A 15,191-nucleotide genomic window follows, 5' to 3' on the forward strand; every position below is an offset into this window, starting at 1 on the left:
TGTATACACGGGAAGATTTTCAAAGGTGAAAATGATATATAAAATGAAAGATAGATGGTGCCCTTACACTATTATATATATTATTTTCTTGTCCTATGTTGTTATTTTTTGAATGAGGTTAGATATTTCAGACAGTAATAATTTACTGTAACATGAACAGCACTGTTCCAGAGGTAGACTACCGAGACTTAAAAGTAAACGGGGCAAAGAAAGGGGCCGGTTCTTCTTTTTAAAGTGTATAATCTTATGAAGCCATATTCGTCAATATTCTTACAGTTTAGCAACTTTTTACCACCAAAAACGATAAGAAAAAATGTTGTCAATGGAGAGATTGTGAAAGAAGAGGAACAGTGTGCTGCAAAGATTTTGTTTTGCTAAAAGGTGACAAATTGAGTGTAACATTGACAAGCTTGAATGACTGTTGTTTTTGGTTGTTTTTTATCAATTTGTTTGACCTATGTTTCATTTCAACATGAGTATGAAAGTTGGACGACCTCTTGTGATTTTTCAGTTTGCTTTATTAACATTTAGTAACTGCCATTGTAAATAATTTACAAGAAAGTTAACAGTTTACAGTTCAACAAGGTAATCAGAAATACTTTGTCTGAAACAAAAGGTACAACATAATTTGACCGAAGGCAGTGAGATTATGCGCATTGAGGGGGGCAGCGACAGGCCAGGTGGGCTTCGGCTTCATCCCTCAGGTCAATGCTCTTCTGAAAGATGCTGCTTTGATCAGAGCGGTTCAGGTTAGCACCTGAAAAAATGGAGGGAGTAAAGCAATTAGGCACTGCTTAAGATAATAAGATATTGTATAGTTCCGTTTTGTGAGATTTTTTGCAGACTCACCAACGGGCAGGCAGTGGAAGCCAACAGTGACAGGTGTGGTCCTCACTGGGACGCAGCCGGGCAGACAACGCAGCACAGGCTCAACAGAGTAGCATTTGGACTCTTGGCCATGGAGGGTCACCTGCTTCTCCAGCTTCACAGATTCAAGCTTCATGAAACACTCTGAAAAGGGTGACAAAGGAAGAGCAGCACTGTAATTATTTACTTACAACAGCAGTCTTTTTAAGAGTTTCTTGATATGATTTATTTTGCATTTTTGGACAGAAAATGATATTCTTATAGTGAAGGATGAAGCAGGTATTGTATTACCAGAGGCATCACGGCAGCTCTTTCCAGCCAGAACCCAGGAATGAGTGAAGCTGACTGCGTTCATGGTCAGGCGTTTGTTGGGTGTCTGGAACTCCTGTCTGGTTTCACCGTCAGCCTTTCCACAGAGTCCACAGGTCTGTCCTCTCATCCAGTCCACAACTTTAACCTGGAAAAACCTCAAACAGTTCAGTGTTTGCTCCATTTATAGTATGGAGATTAATACATCTAAATCTAAAAGATAGTTGTGAGATTTCTTGTATCACCTTCAGTTTGTTCAGATCAAGGAAGACCTCCTGGAGACCATAACTGGGAGCATGGAGAGCGATGCCCTCACCGCTCTGTCTAATCTGAATTTGGCCTGAAATGAAAGAAAATATACAAATATGTTTTTTTTTTACCTTCAACAAATTGAAAAATTTGAGCATGACAGTGAAATTTGAATTAATAGAATAAAAAACCTGTGAGATGCTGATATGGCAGGTTGCTGTTGGGGATTTCTCGACCGTTAACCTTGACCTTGCTAACACTATTCTGGGGATACAGCTCCACTTCACTGTTGGAAAACAATTGAAATACATGTATTGAAGTTAATTTCTAGATTATTTTTCGGGGACATTTCCTACAATTTACTGATAAATACTTGTTGTTCTTACAGGTTTTCGATCTTGACATAGATCTGGTTCAGTTCCTGTGTTTGATCCCTCTTCAGCAGAACAAGGAATTTAAGTTCTGGGGTGCAATCCTGAGCCAAAATCTGGAAGCAAGAGTGGGGCATCGCAATCTTGTTTTTCTTTTTGTTGAATGTGATCAGTGTGTTTTTGACCAAGGCACACTCAGCTGAAGTGGGAGAAAAAGATGAATCAGTAAATTAACTATTTACTGATCCGCCTGATTATTAAGTAAAACCTGTTCCTTTAAATGTTTTCACCTGCATTAGCCTTGGTGAGCACGTAGGAGATCTGGTCGGCCAAGTTGTTCTGGTATGGTTCCAGCTCAGCGGCAGTATCTCCGATTGGCAGAAAAAAAGGGAGACCCACGCCAAGTTTGTACATTGTCCTCTGTAATATTGAAATATCAAAATTGTTATGAAGAGTGTATATGCAAACTGTGTGACAAAGTATGATGCAGACATTTTCTGAGTGTAAATAATGGGCGATAAAACCGTACCGTTGGTGTCTTCAGAACAACATTCAGGGTTGTCTCAGAAGCAGCAGCCACAGACAGTTTGATCTGATTAGGAACATTATTGACCTTTGCCTGGGTTATTCCAAATTCCTTTGTGATGCGGGAAATGTAGTCAGAGATCCTAGGAACGCATAAAGATTAAGGTTATTTTCATTTTTTTAAATAAATGTCTGGTAGATAGGTGTGTTGGAAGATTAAGAAGAAATCATTCCAAAATAAAGTAATATAGACACAAATGTCTACATTCAGGATGCCTGATTAGTTGCTGAGAGTATTTAGAAATTCATTACTTTGTTTTCCAGGTTTTTACAACACAACATTCAACATAAAATAAAAATGTTTGAAATCGGCATAAGTTTGTTTCATTACTCTTTGGCATAACACTTCATGCTCTTTGGAAGTTTGCCCCAGGTAATCTTCAGGCGGAGTGCAGGTTCTTTACCCACAACACCAGTCTCAGCTGTGATATTAGTCTCGTATTGTTTGCACTCAAGGCCCCAGGCAAACTTAGCCTAAGAGAAATTTCAATCAGAGTTAAAATCTCAAGCATCAGACAGATTTCTAACAACTGTTGTTGCATCACCAAATCAATCAATTATTTTTTTACCATAAGTTTGTGGTTGCTCAGCACCACACCATCGGCACAGATTCTCCAGTGGTCATTCTCTTCCAGGTTGGCAAAAATGATCTGCAGCCTGGCATTAGTTTTGTCAATGTAAGCTGCAATCTGGTATCCCTGAACCTTGTGGTCGACTCTCACAGCACGTATGAGAATGGTCACAGCAGGACTGACATTATTAGCGAGGTACTTGGCCTTTAAGTGAAAATCAGAGATTGATAATAACGAAAGTTTAGATTTTTTCCAACAAGTACAACAGTCTGTAAATGTCTTGGTCTGATGACTTACCTTAGTGTAGATGGTCTCGAAGCTCTGGGCACTGCTCCTGCTGCTGGGACGTTCTGTGGAGAGGGCATGCTGCAAACAAAGAAGCCATACATTTAGCCTGCTTAAACATGTTGTAAAAAAAATGGCTGTCTCATCAATCTGATGATTACCTGGTGGATGTGGTTCTTGGTAAAGTTCATTGTATACAGTTGTTGCTGCAATAGAAAAAAGTAGATTCATTCTTTCACGTACATTTTGTATTCTACTGGGTTTTATTTTATATGTTCAGAGGTAAAGCTGACTCACCTTGGACCTGGAGCTGGAGCTGGAGCTGGAGCTGGAGCTGGAGCTGGAGCTGGAGGTGGAGGAGCGTCTGCTGGAAGAGCTGCTGCTGGACGAGCGAGATGAACGGCTGCTTGAAGAACTGCTGGTTGAAGCGACCTTCTTGCTGTTATGGCGAGAGGAGGAGGAGGAGCTGGAGGAGGACTTGGATGATGCAGAGGAAGAGACGCTGGGGCGAGAGCTGTGAGAACGAGAGCTGCTAGAGCTAGAGGAACTTGCTGTTCTGTTCAGACCAGGTTCCAGGATTTTCTTGAGTTTCATCAGGACGTTCTTGTCCTCGAGAGGTTCGTCTTCCTCACTCATGGTAATGACTTTGATGATCTTCTCTGCTGCTTTTTCTCCAACCTGAATCTCAATTTCAATCCTCTCGACCTCTGGTCCGGCAGCTGCAAACAAATAGATAAATAGATATGTTACTTTTTAGCAACTTATTACAAAGTTACTTATAAGTAATGTAATGCCGTCTGTTAGAGACAGTTTTTGTGTTGTGTAACTAGCCCAAACAATATTGCCACTTAAAGGGTATGCTCTTTAGGCCACAGAAGAAAGAAGTATACAATTCCCATGGCGCCCCAGCTAATTAATTCGAGTCGGGTGTGGGCAATTTGAAGTTGAAGACGTCGACAACAGACAGTCCTAAATCGATTTAATGTTAACCGTTTTACGTAAATCTCTCGACAATTTAAGTGTGCTAATCATTTTATTTGAGTTTGGCCTATTTCATTTAGTTTGGCTTTGATTGTCGTAAAGGCCTATTTCCTTTCTTGAATGTGTTTTGGAACAACCTTGATTTATTTTTGATTAACTACACGAGCCAGTCCGACAAGCCAAAGAAGTCACCAGAACTGTGAGTAAAACAAAGCCAAATAATTTGAAAGCTAGTGTGTGGGAAATGTCTATTCTACAAGGCATCTAAGGTAGAAGGAAGCCGGAACATCATCCATTAACTTGCCTGGATAAACCTCAACCAAGAAAGCATGTTCTCCAATCATGGTGTAGAATGGGCACTTTTTGATGAAGGAGGCGTTGCGAGATTTTAACTCAGTGCATGCCTTGAATCCAAAGGTTTTGCTTTCAGCACACATTTTCTTCTTGAACGCCTTGGGGAGTCTCTCTTCTCTGGGAGCCGGAAGGATTTCAGATGATGCTGACTGTAAAACAACAACAGAGGTCACAATATTCATTTAGAAAAGGGTAAATGCTCGTGTTGGAAAAGGTGGTCAGTGAATCAAACTCACCATGTCACTAGCCAGAGAGGACGCCATCCTTGAAATCTTAGAGGAGAAGGTCTCCCTTGACACCTGTGCTTCAGCTGCAGCTGGAATCATTGGTGTGATTTTGGCAGCTGCGAGGTCTTCCACATTTCTTGCAATAGCAACAGTGTCAACACTGTTGGAGAAAGTAAAAATATTTAAGGACAACAGAATTTCAAACAAACTGGGTGATATATGTTACTTGGTGACAAGTACATACCGTGCAGATACAATTTCATTGACGCCACGAACAGGCAGGACCTGAAACTTGAAGTTGCCCTTAATCATGTCAATTCTTGCTTCTATCTTTGCAGGAACAATTGTGTGAACTCTGGCTCTTGACATCAGAACAGCCTGGATGAAAGCAGTATTCACTCCCATAACTGCGTACGTATGCATGGAAACACTGCAAAGGACAGAACATATCAATTTGAACAGTGATCTCCCCGAATACATTTCTTTTTGATAGTTAAACCGATGAGAAGAACCTTATGAGTTGTCAATGAAGCTACACCTGTATTACCTGGGGCTAATGTCAGCCCTCATGTTTATGTCAGACTTCAGAAGCTGAGAAACTTGATAGTTGGCAGGCAGAGATGGTGTAACAGTGGTTTGGACTGTGAAAAAAACATTTTTAGCATTAGTATTAGTCATTTTGTCAAATCAGCAACTTTTAAGCTACACAATTGCAACTTACATTGAACAGATGCAGCAGCCACAGCAGCAGTATAGACACTGAGCTCCATGGGCAGACCAGTGGCGGTGGGAAAGATGCGACGAACCTCAGTAAACAGCAATGGTTTAGCGTAATGCGATACGAAACCAGCCAGCAGAGCATCCAAAGCTTCCTTGCCATAAGTGCGAGTTGCTTGTGCACTGGCAAGCTGTAACCACAACATCTCTTATAAGACATCATATATTTAGTTCATAATACTTGTATTACTTAGCAGTCACTTACAGTACCGAAAATGGCGATGGTGTACCTGAATAATCTGGTTAATAATGGCTTTGTCAATGTTGGCAAACGCAATTTCCTGTCCGAATAATTTCACATACACAGAGGCCAGGGGCTGGCTGGAAGGTTGAGCCCTCCACTCAGAAAGCTGTGCGAAGAAGACAAGTAATTGGAACACTGCATTAAACTTCTATAAATGAAAATGTGCTTTCATCACATCATTCTTAAAGATTAAAAATATTTTTAGCATCAGAGTGATGCCTTAAACTTACAGCCTTCATAACTTGTTTCATCTTGGTCATCCTGTCAGCATTCTCAGGACCCTCTTGGATTTTCAAAAAGGCCTCCTGCATTCCCTCAGTTCTCACTCCAACCTGAAAAAAGGGAAAACAGCATTTGATGGGTAAGTACTTTTAAAATGATTACTATGTGAAAGGTTTATATAAAGCCATATTAATGAAGCTTGTGACATTTATTGAAGGTGAACTTGAAATCATATCTAATGTTAAGATAATATTAGGATTATTGGCATTGGTAAGCAGCCTGAGATGTAGACATTAAATCCAATGGCTAGCTAAATGTCCTTTTTGCTAATATACTTTGACACAGTGCGTTGTGCAAAGGTGTATCAGAGTGGAGGGCACATGCCAGATATACAATAGCCTTTCAGTGTATTAGGTAACTATGAAAAACACGATTACCTCAAAAACATCAGCATAAGCTCCTGCCATGTAGGTGCGAGCTTTGGCCACAATGGCTCTTGGCATAACAGTTGCAGCATCGTTAACATAGAAGGCGCTGGCAGCAGCACCAACCATCCAGGGGTCTGCAGGGCAAAATACAAGAACCGTCAAAACACATATTTTAATCCAAAATCTCTGATGATAAATTATCCTATTATGCCCTTACCGTAGTAGCTATCAAGATAGAAAGCTCTGCTGAAGCGATGGCTGAGTCTGTCGCATTTGGGACTGAGGATCTTGATAGCAATGTTACAGGCAGCAGCACTGAAAGTAGTACATTAAAAGATGATGTGATTATTGGTGCATTATTGGTACATGTTTAAATTGAAAAAATAAAATAAAATATTTCTTACACAGAGGCAAAGTCAGGAGAGGTGCTCTTGGTCATAGCCTTCATGTAAGAGTAGACAAAGCTAGAGACCTGCAGATTTTTCTCAGTCAAGAGGGCATCAGCAAGAGTCATCACCAGACCCATGGGCAGCTTGGTCTCAAACAACACAATAGCAGCAACCATACGGAGTTCTGAGTGGAGATCCTTGTCCATGAACAGCTGAACAGCCATATCCTGGATCTAATTCACAAAGATTGGATGTACATAAAACTTCCTTAAATCCATCCATTTATTTTTAGTAATGCAAGGAATCGAAAAGTCTAGTCTCACCATCTTGGGCTCCCTCTTAGCAATGTTCCTCAGGGCCAGAACAGCCTCAATGTGAACTCTGAGTGGCAGACCAGCAGCAGTAGCACTTCCAAAGCCAGGCAGTAACTTCATGATTGGCTTCAGGCTGGCAGAATGTCCAGCATTTCCTAGAACTTTGAGAGCGAGAATGAGCCCCTCAATATCCTGCTTGCTAGCAGCCTGGACAACACGTTCATGCATGGGCTGTGGAAGGGACAGAAAAACATTCATGTCACATGTCTCGGATGTTATACCTGAATTTAATTGATATAAAACACTTAAAAAATGATACATACCGTCACAAGCTCAGCGGGGCAGGTTGGGTTCTCTGCACAGTATTTAGCAACCATGGTGCCGTATCCTAGCATGACAATCTCACGCAGAACTGGGTTGTCTTTGATCTTTTGGTTAATAGTCAGGTCCTGAAAAGGGGTAAAAAGATTTGGGAATTGATGATTATGCATCCCAGTTTTTACGTCCTTACAAATAAAATAAAAAATGCAATCCTGACTTGCCTTTAGAAGCTTGATGGCCTCGAGGTCAGCTGTCACCATGTGTATAGATGACAGCAGCGCTTGAGCAGCTTCCACAATAGTCAGCTCGTTAGCAAGGAACTTCTCCTTTATGAACCTCAGAGCAGCAGGAGTAGCAATGGCAGGGACAACATTCAAGATCCAGTGCCTGGGAAAAAAATAATATTATATAATTGTATTATCCATGGCACATATTTTTCATGGCTCTTGAAAGTCGCAGTTACCTGTGATCAGGTCTATTTTTGAACTGAGTCCAGAGGGCCTCGATACTCTGAGAGCTTGCCACACGCAGCAGCTGGATGAGCTCAATGAACTTCAGAGGGGCATCTTCGTGGACCTTGGGCACGTTGAAGGTCACCAGGTGGTTCAGAATCTCAACAATCTGTCAGGACAAAAATATTTCTCACTTTAAAGTTTGTTGCTGCAAGATGAATTCAACAACAATCTGAGGGATATTTTTATGAAGTACCTGAGCCTCAACATTGGTGATCCTCAGAAGCTGGATGGGTGTCTGGAGAAGCTCTGCGCCAAACTGGTACTGCAGGGATCCACGGTGAAGATATTCAGCTTGGATAGGATTGAATGTGGTCTTCTTAATCTCCAGGAAGGTCAGGATTTGCCTGCAAATAAACATTAGCACTATCAATCTGCACTGTGACACTTTGTGTTGAGAATAGTGCTGATGACACAAGTATTGCACTCTTCTTTTTAATGTAAACCACATACTTAGACTCCATCTGGGCAGCACCATTCATGATGTTGATAGGTGAAAACTGGATGATCTCTGTACCATTTGCCTCCAAGAGCATAGCACCGGTGTCTGCTTGCTTGATCGTGTAGTGGATAGCAGAAGCTCCCTTCAGGGCCTTTCCTCTCTGCATTGAGAAGACCCAATATTATCACACCAGCAGTGTCAAGGAGTATACTGTATTAGAGATTATGAAGCGAGAGGGGACTTTGCACTTACAGCCTCACACTCAGTGCATCTCTCTGTGTAAGTCAAACCGATGTCCTTCACGATTCTCTCCTGGCACTCGTTCAGGTCCTTAGACTTGGTGAACATGATGCGCTCAGCCTTTGTGTCCTCACTGATGACATAGTGTGTCTTGCACACACCCTGTGTTCCAGGCTAGTTGACATAAATCCAAACACACTTTGTTAGTTTAAGTATTGTGGCATTTTGGGAGTGGAACTTGATGAAGATGAGTTATTTGTACCTCTTGCAGCTCATAGACATTTTGAGTCTTCTTGATGTTCAGCTGGAAGATGTTGAGGACTCCTCTGAAGACATTCAGCACAGTTGTAGAGATGCCAGCCGGAGCGAACACTTTTCCAACAACACCGTTGGTATACTCAAACTTGATGGGTGTCGAGAGCTGAGCCTCCAGGGCTGAAGTCAGCTTGGTAGCTGGGAGGAAATCATCTTTGGGCCAGATGCCACTGTACTCAAAGATTTCTGGGTTCACAAGCTATAAGGAAGAATGATACTTTGAGTGCATTGAACACTTGATCGTTTATAAGCCACTCATTATTCCAGTTCACTTAATATTAATCATAAATAAATTAAAACATTTAAATTGTCTTTACCTTCAGCATGAAGGTGTCATCAGCCTCTGCACAGATCATAACTTTGCTACCGACTTTCACTCCAGCCCGTGCCAGACCTTCTTCAGGCAGGCCGCCCATAACAAAGGCCTCATATTTGTAGGTATAGGTCTTTCCAGGGGCAAACTCTGGAGCTGCATTAATAGACAAGAAAACCAACTATGAATGCATTTCCATTTCAATACAACTTTGAACTGAGAAACGTTTTATATCTATACACCAGAATTATATTTTTAACATAACAGAATGACAACTTACCAAGGTTCGCCTGGTGACACGCTACAAAATAGAAATAAAAAGTTATTTTGATGTTAACAAAGAAAGGACAAGATATGTGAGGAAAAAAGGTATTTAACTGGAAATACTAATAATAATAACTTTATTTATATAGCACTTCTAAAAACAGAGTTTACAAAAGAACAGAAAGACGGTTGGTAACGTCTATTTTTTTGCTCTATCATTGGTTATATATCAACAGCATTACACTGTCAGCAAGTGCAGAAGTAGTTTTCTTAAAAATGTAAGTTATTTATGTCCTAATAAAACACAATAACAGTAGATAATTGCTACCATGTACAAATGTTCTTCTGCTATTATCTCATTCTACAAAAAGCAACATTTTCAGAACTTTAATTAAATTTTAGGTTAAGTTGAATTATTTTTTAAATGCTTAAAGACATACTCACCGGCAAAGCCCACAGCAAGAGCTACCAAAAGCACCCACATGGCTGATGAATGTGAAGAACTACAAGAAGAGGTGTCCTTATATACACAGTTTTTGCTGCTCGAAATGTATCATTAACTCAGTATCCGCCTTCATTGTCATTGATGTTACCTTGCCTTGACCATGCAGATTAGACAAACAGAGTAAAACACGAATGAAAAATGTCACACAAGTTGTCTTAACCGGACTGCCTGACACAAACAGCTCAATGTCCAAAATACATAGATTTTTTTCTCTCGTGGCATAACCCATTTTCAAAAAATTAAATTAAATGCTATTTTAACCTTTATGACAGTGTAACACATTTAACTACATTCACCAATAACTATTTAACCAATAATACATATCTAAAAATGGAATTTATGTACAGTATATATTTATGTGTAACTTATTATTCAATAAATGGCCAAAATCAAGCAATTACAGTTTTAAAGCATCTAATGACTAAAAATCACATTATGATAAAAATAACAGTGAAATACAAAATTATAAAATGCTATCATAGAATGGCTTCTGTTGCATAAACATGTTACCGTTCCAATCTTTCATTAAAATGTCAGTGTGTTATGACCTGCACAGCTGTCAGCTGGATCCAGGAATTGTTGACTCTCCAAACAACAATCCAACATCTGTTTACTTAACTCTCACTCACACAGTGTTTCAAAATAATCTAATGGACAATATAATTGTATCAAAATCAAATCAAGTCAATCAACTCAAGTCAATAAAAAATTTAAAGATACTGTTTGAGAAAATGAAAGTGTGATGGTGGTGACTTTTTATATTTAATTTTTAGTACTTTTCATTCCTGTGTTGACGAATGAAGTGAACACATTTTCAAACGATACTCTTGGTGTAGTTACATGCAATGGCTGACATATGCAATGGTTAGAGGGATGAACTGATTGTTGTTGCTTTTAAAATCCATTTCATCTCTGCAACAAAGTTGTTAACAGTTTACCTGTTTACATTATGTTTAAAATGCTACAATCCAAACATAATAATCCAACAGGACTCGCTTATTGAGGCAAAAAGTATGTAATATGTTGTCTCTTGTTTTTTTGTATTTGTAACTCCTTTTTTTACAAGCCTAGTTAGAAGATTTTTTTTAGAAAGCAAAATGCCATGTGTAATCTAATAGTGTAAAAACAAGTGACAGTCGGTATTGTGTCACACATAGCTGGGGTCTAAAAGTAAAGGAAACACTTAATTTCTTCCTGTTCATGCATTGTTGAGCAACGCATCTCAAGTTATAGCACTAAATATGACAGACACTGTTATGTGGTACTATCTTTCTAAAATGGACACTGACGAAACCCAAAGCCCATTAGATCTTCTTAATGTCTCTTTATAATGCTAAGTTTGGGGTGAGTTTGTGCGATAGGACCCCAAAGATGGTGAACTATGCCTGGGCAGGGCGAAGCCAGAGGCAACTCTGGTGGAAGCTCATAGCAGTCCTGACGTGCAAATCGGTCGTCCGACCTGGGTATAGGGGCGAAAGACTAATCGAACCAGGTTTTTTCCCCCCCACTGCATTCACGTGAATATGGTGTATAGAAAGTGTTGAATCATAATACTTGCGGTGCATATTGGGGTCAAAGGGAATGAAATGGCAGATAAAGCTGCAAAAGAGGCCAAAAAAATTAGCTGCACTAATGTTACAGTCAGCTTCAATAAATCAGAAACAAAAGGTATTATTAAACAGAGGTTGAAGGAAAAGTGTCAGAAGCAATGGGAAGAAGACAGAAAAGGACGATGGTTTTACCGACTTCAAAGTAAAGTGGGAGAAATAAGATGTGCAGGAAGGAACAGGAGAGATGAAAAAGTGATATCAAGACTTAGATTGGGACACAGTGGCCTTAACAGTACGCTTCTAAAAGTAGGAAAACATGAAACAGGCAAATGCGACTATTGTGGGCAAAAGGAAACAATAGAACACGTTATTGTACAATGTCAGAAATATGAGCAAGAAAGACGGCAGCTGATTGGAAACCTCAGCAAGATAGAGGTACGTTTTGATGTAGTAGATATTCTGCAAAAGAACTCAAGAAGTGAGTGTTATCAAGTACTATTTCAGTATCTTAGACTAACTAATATTATTAAGAAAATATGAGCCTGTTGTTTGTTTTGTAAAAAAAGAGACTAACAGCCTCTTTAACAGCCTCAGCGTTTCCTATTTTGGTTGTTGACTTTACTTTGTTTACCCTCCTGTTATGTTGCGGGTCAAACTGATCGGTTTCAAAGTTTGAAAATCTAGAAAAAATATTTCAAAGTACTTTTTCTGTATGAAACTTCTTCTGCTTGCCTTAATTAGTGTAATCAACGTAAAAAAAAAATTAAAATGGTTCATATCATGTATGTGCAATCCCCCCCTCCCCCTGCAGGTTTATATTACAGAGATGATGTTCGGGTCAATTTGACCCGGCAGTGAAAGTGGAGGCTATAAGGGGTCAGAAGAGTCAAGTTTAGACCATTTCTTTCTTTGAAAATGTGAGACAAAGTATTTCTTACTCCCTCCCACCATGTTTCACCCCATTTCACACACACACACACACACACACACACACACACACACACACACACACACACACACACACACACCATATTTTATCCCAATCTCATATGCACACACACACTCTTTCTCACTACCCCACCTGTGCGAAAAATACAGATACTATTTTGACTTTGACGGGAACCTTTTATTTGAAACTCTGCCCACAGGAGAGGGGCGAAACATACAAAATGGTTGCTTGGGAGTCCTACCAACATTACACTGTGCAGATACATACAACATAGCAGCTTACTGAGCAACAGTAACAAAAGGATGACAGCCCTGGAGGCTCTGGAGCACATCCTTGATCACGACAGTGAAGTAGAGGAGGATGTGTCTGAAGATGAAGACCATCTTGAGGTCAATTCAGATTTATCATGGTACTGATTATGAACCGTCAGATGAGGAAACTGATATACCTGTTCCTCCAGGCGAGACATTCGTTTCAATAAATTGTGAAATACAGTGGTCATCCTCACCCAATACACGTCAGCCAAGACTGTCTACCGAAAATATTATAAAGACAGTGCCAAAATGTATTTGCACAAAGCACACCGTGACGACATGTCACTCGTGTGCTGTGTAGACACAGATACACAGACAAACGCATACAAACACACACACACACACACACCTCGTTCATTGTGCTCATCTCTTGTTAATTTTTGTAAATGTCTGTTTCTCAACACTATAATTAAACATAAGTAAAGTTTACTTTCAATACAAATCCTTGTGACTCATTTGGCTTGATTTTGAGTGAGCGGGTCAATATGACCCTGAACAGCAGAGGTGTCTCATCTCTATTTATCTACATCACCCCATGAAAAAAAGAAAGTTTCAAAATGTAAAAAAAAATACATATTATGGTAGACTAATGCAATTTATATCTAGGTTTTTCCAATATACCTAAAAAATTGTTTGAACATGTATTTTTCATGAAAACGAGTGAGTTATCCTAATTGAACTCTGCTCTATGGAGGTGTGAATAACTCCATTCCACTAAATACTGATTGAATTGTTAGTAATGGTGTTGGTGATGAGGTACAAACTATATTTATTAGGATTTTTTGGTTTCTGACAACTTTAGGATGATTAAACATGCACCGGGTCACATTGACCCGGGAACATCATTGCTGTACCTAAGAAACGAACATAACAGGAGGGTTAAAGAAGATAATGAACATTCATTTAATTTAATTTATTTATCTGTTATGGGAAAGGCTGGACCTGTAACATCCACTGTTGATAGTCTTTGTGACGTATGAGTTTATCAAAGAAAATTAAATCTACTCAAACTGAGGATGGATTTGGTCCTCTCTCCGACCATGGAAGCTTCACTGATGACAATCATTTTTGGACAGAAGAGTGTTGTGTTTTGTAACAGCTATTGTAAGCCAAAGCTGTGATGATTGAAATCATGTGAGCAGAGTACTGCAGACGGACGAATCAGAAGAATTGAGATACAGCAATACAAGTCAAATACAGGAATGTAATAACAATGCAACAACTAATTCTGAAGGTGTCTGCTTTTAGGGAAGTGTTTAACTTGTGCTTGACATACAGAATTAAAAAATACCAAAGATCGTCTTTCTTTGCTAATCTAGACGTGTGCAGATGTCATTGGATCATAAGTGAATGTGAGCTACTGCTCTTATCTAAGCAAGGTCATGACCGGCCGATGTGACCAATATGTAACCTGGGTAAACCATTGGCCCTGTTCTCAGTTTTACAGGAACAGCAAACTACCCCAGTTAGTATATTGTAAATTCTATAATCAGAATCAGCGTTAAGTGTGTACACATACAATAAATATGACTTATCTAAATGTACAGGCATAAAGATAAACATACGGCTAAAAACAGGTAACAGCGCTAAACAACAATCATTTGACTACTATTAAACAATGTGAAACATCTTAGAAATGTGACAGTAGCTGTGCTCTCCATGTTTCAGTCTTATACAATAACTCATATAGTCAACTCCTACAACAGTGTTCACACACAAGCACAGTGAGAAATCATTCTTTAGACCTAATAGCTTACATTATGATGACATGAGTTACAACAGAAGAGGTTTGAGGTTGATGATGATGGTCCAGTGATAATATAGTAATGAAGGTAAAAATGGGAAGCACAGTGGTGCTATGACTGGAGGCAAGGTCCACTGAAGGCTGTTTAATAAGAATAAACCAAATGTCTCTTTATTTTTCAATTGTCATTATTTATGGCCTCGTGATCAACACATGCTCACTCTTCCATGTAGGTATGTTTGGTTCTGAAATTACATAAAAATAACAAGTAAATACATGATGAATACAACTAGGTTGCAAATTAACCATGGACATCAAATATCAGATGAAATAAACAGCATTAAATAGATCTGTATCTATAACATAGAGATAATTAACAAAGACTCATGTAAATATAACTAAGCTATGGTTTAAATACACTTATACTGCCATCTACTGGTAGAAATGGTAAACACGTTTACTCTGCGTCTCGTTTTACAGGCTATGCTCTGCCTTCACTCAAGAAACAGAATACGGTGGACAAATAAATATCAGTGCAAACAGCAACC

The 15,191-nt window shown here is 39.4% G+C and overlaps 1 protein-coding gene across 1 annotated transcript; it reads right to left on the minus strand.

Annotated features, from left to right (window-relative positions):
* Nucleotides 1–647: 647 nt before the first annotated feature.
* On the minus strand, nt 648–10,065 carry vtg2 (vitellogenin 2). Its single transcript, XM_076088055.1, has 34 exons — nt 10,026–10,065; nt 9,598–9,618; nt 9,322–9,473; nt 8,952–9,203; nt 8,702–8,863; nt 8,461–8,609; nt 8,204–8,354; nt 7,959–8,116; nt 7,717–7,882; nt 7,498–7,623; nt 7,184–7,405; nt 6,876–7,093; nt 6,689–6,786; nt 6,481–6,605; nt 6,052–6,153; nt 5,808–5,927; nt 5,522–5,708; nt 5,348–5,441; nt 5,045–5,230; nt 4,810–4,960; nt 4,524–4,722; nt 3,536–3,957; nt 3,400–3,444; nt 3,251–3,319; nt 2,951–3,157; nt 2,713–2,855; nt 2,326–2,464; nt 2,087–2,216; nt 1,812–1,995; nt 1,617–1,711; nt 1,422–1,516; nt 1,159–1,324; nt 850–1,011; nt 648–757 (listed from the first exon to the last, which is right to left on the minus strand). Exons 1-34 carry the CDS (start codon nt 10,063–10,065, stop codon nt 648–650), a joined length of 5,046 nt encoding a protein of 1,681 aa, XP_075944170.1.
* Nucleotides 10,066–15,191: the final 5,126 nt, after the last annotated feature.

The sequence above is a fragment of the Anarhichas minor genome, unplaced genomic scaffold (assembly GCF_050575085.1).
Source record: "Anarhichas minor isolate MPS153535 unplaced genomic scaffold, ASM5057508v1 ptg000010l, whole genome shotgun sequence".
Lineage (NCBI taxonomy): Eukaryota > Metazoa > Chordata > Actinopteri > Perciformes > Anarhichadidae > Anarhichas > Anarhichas minor.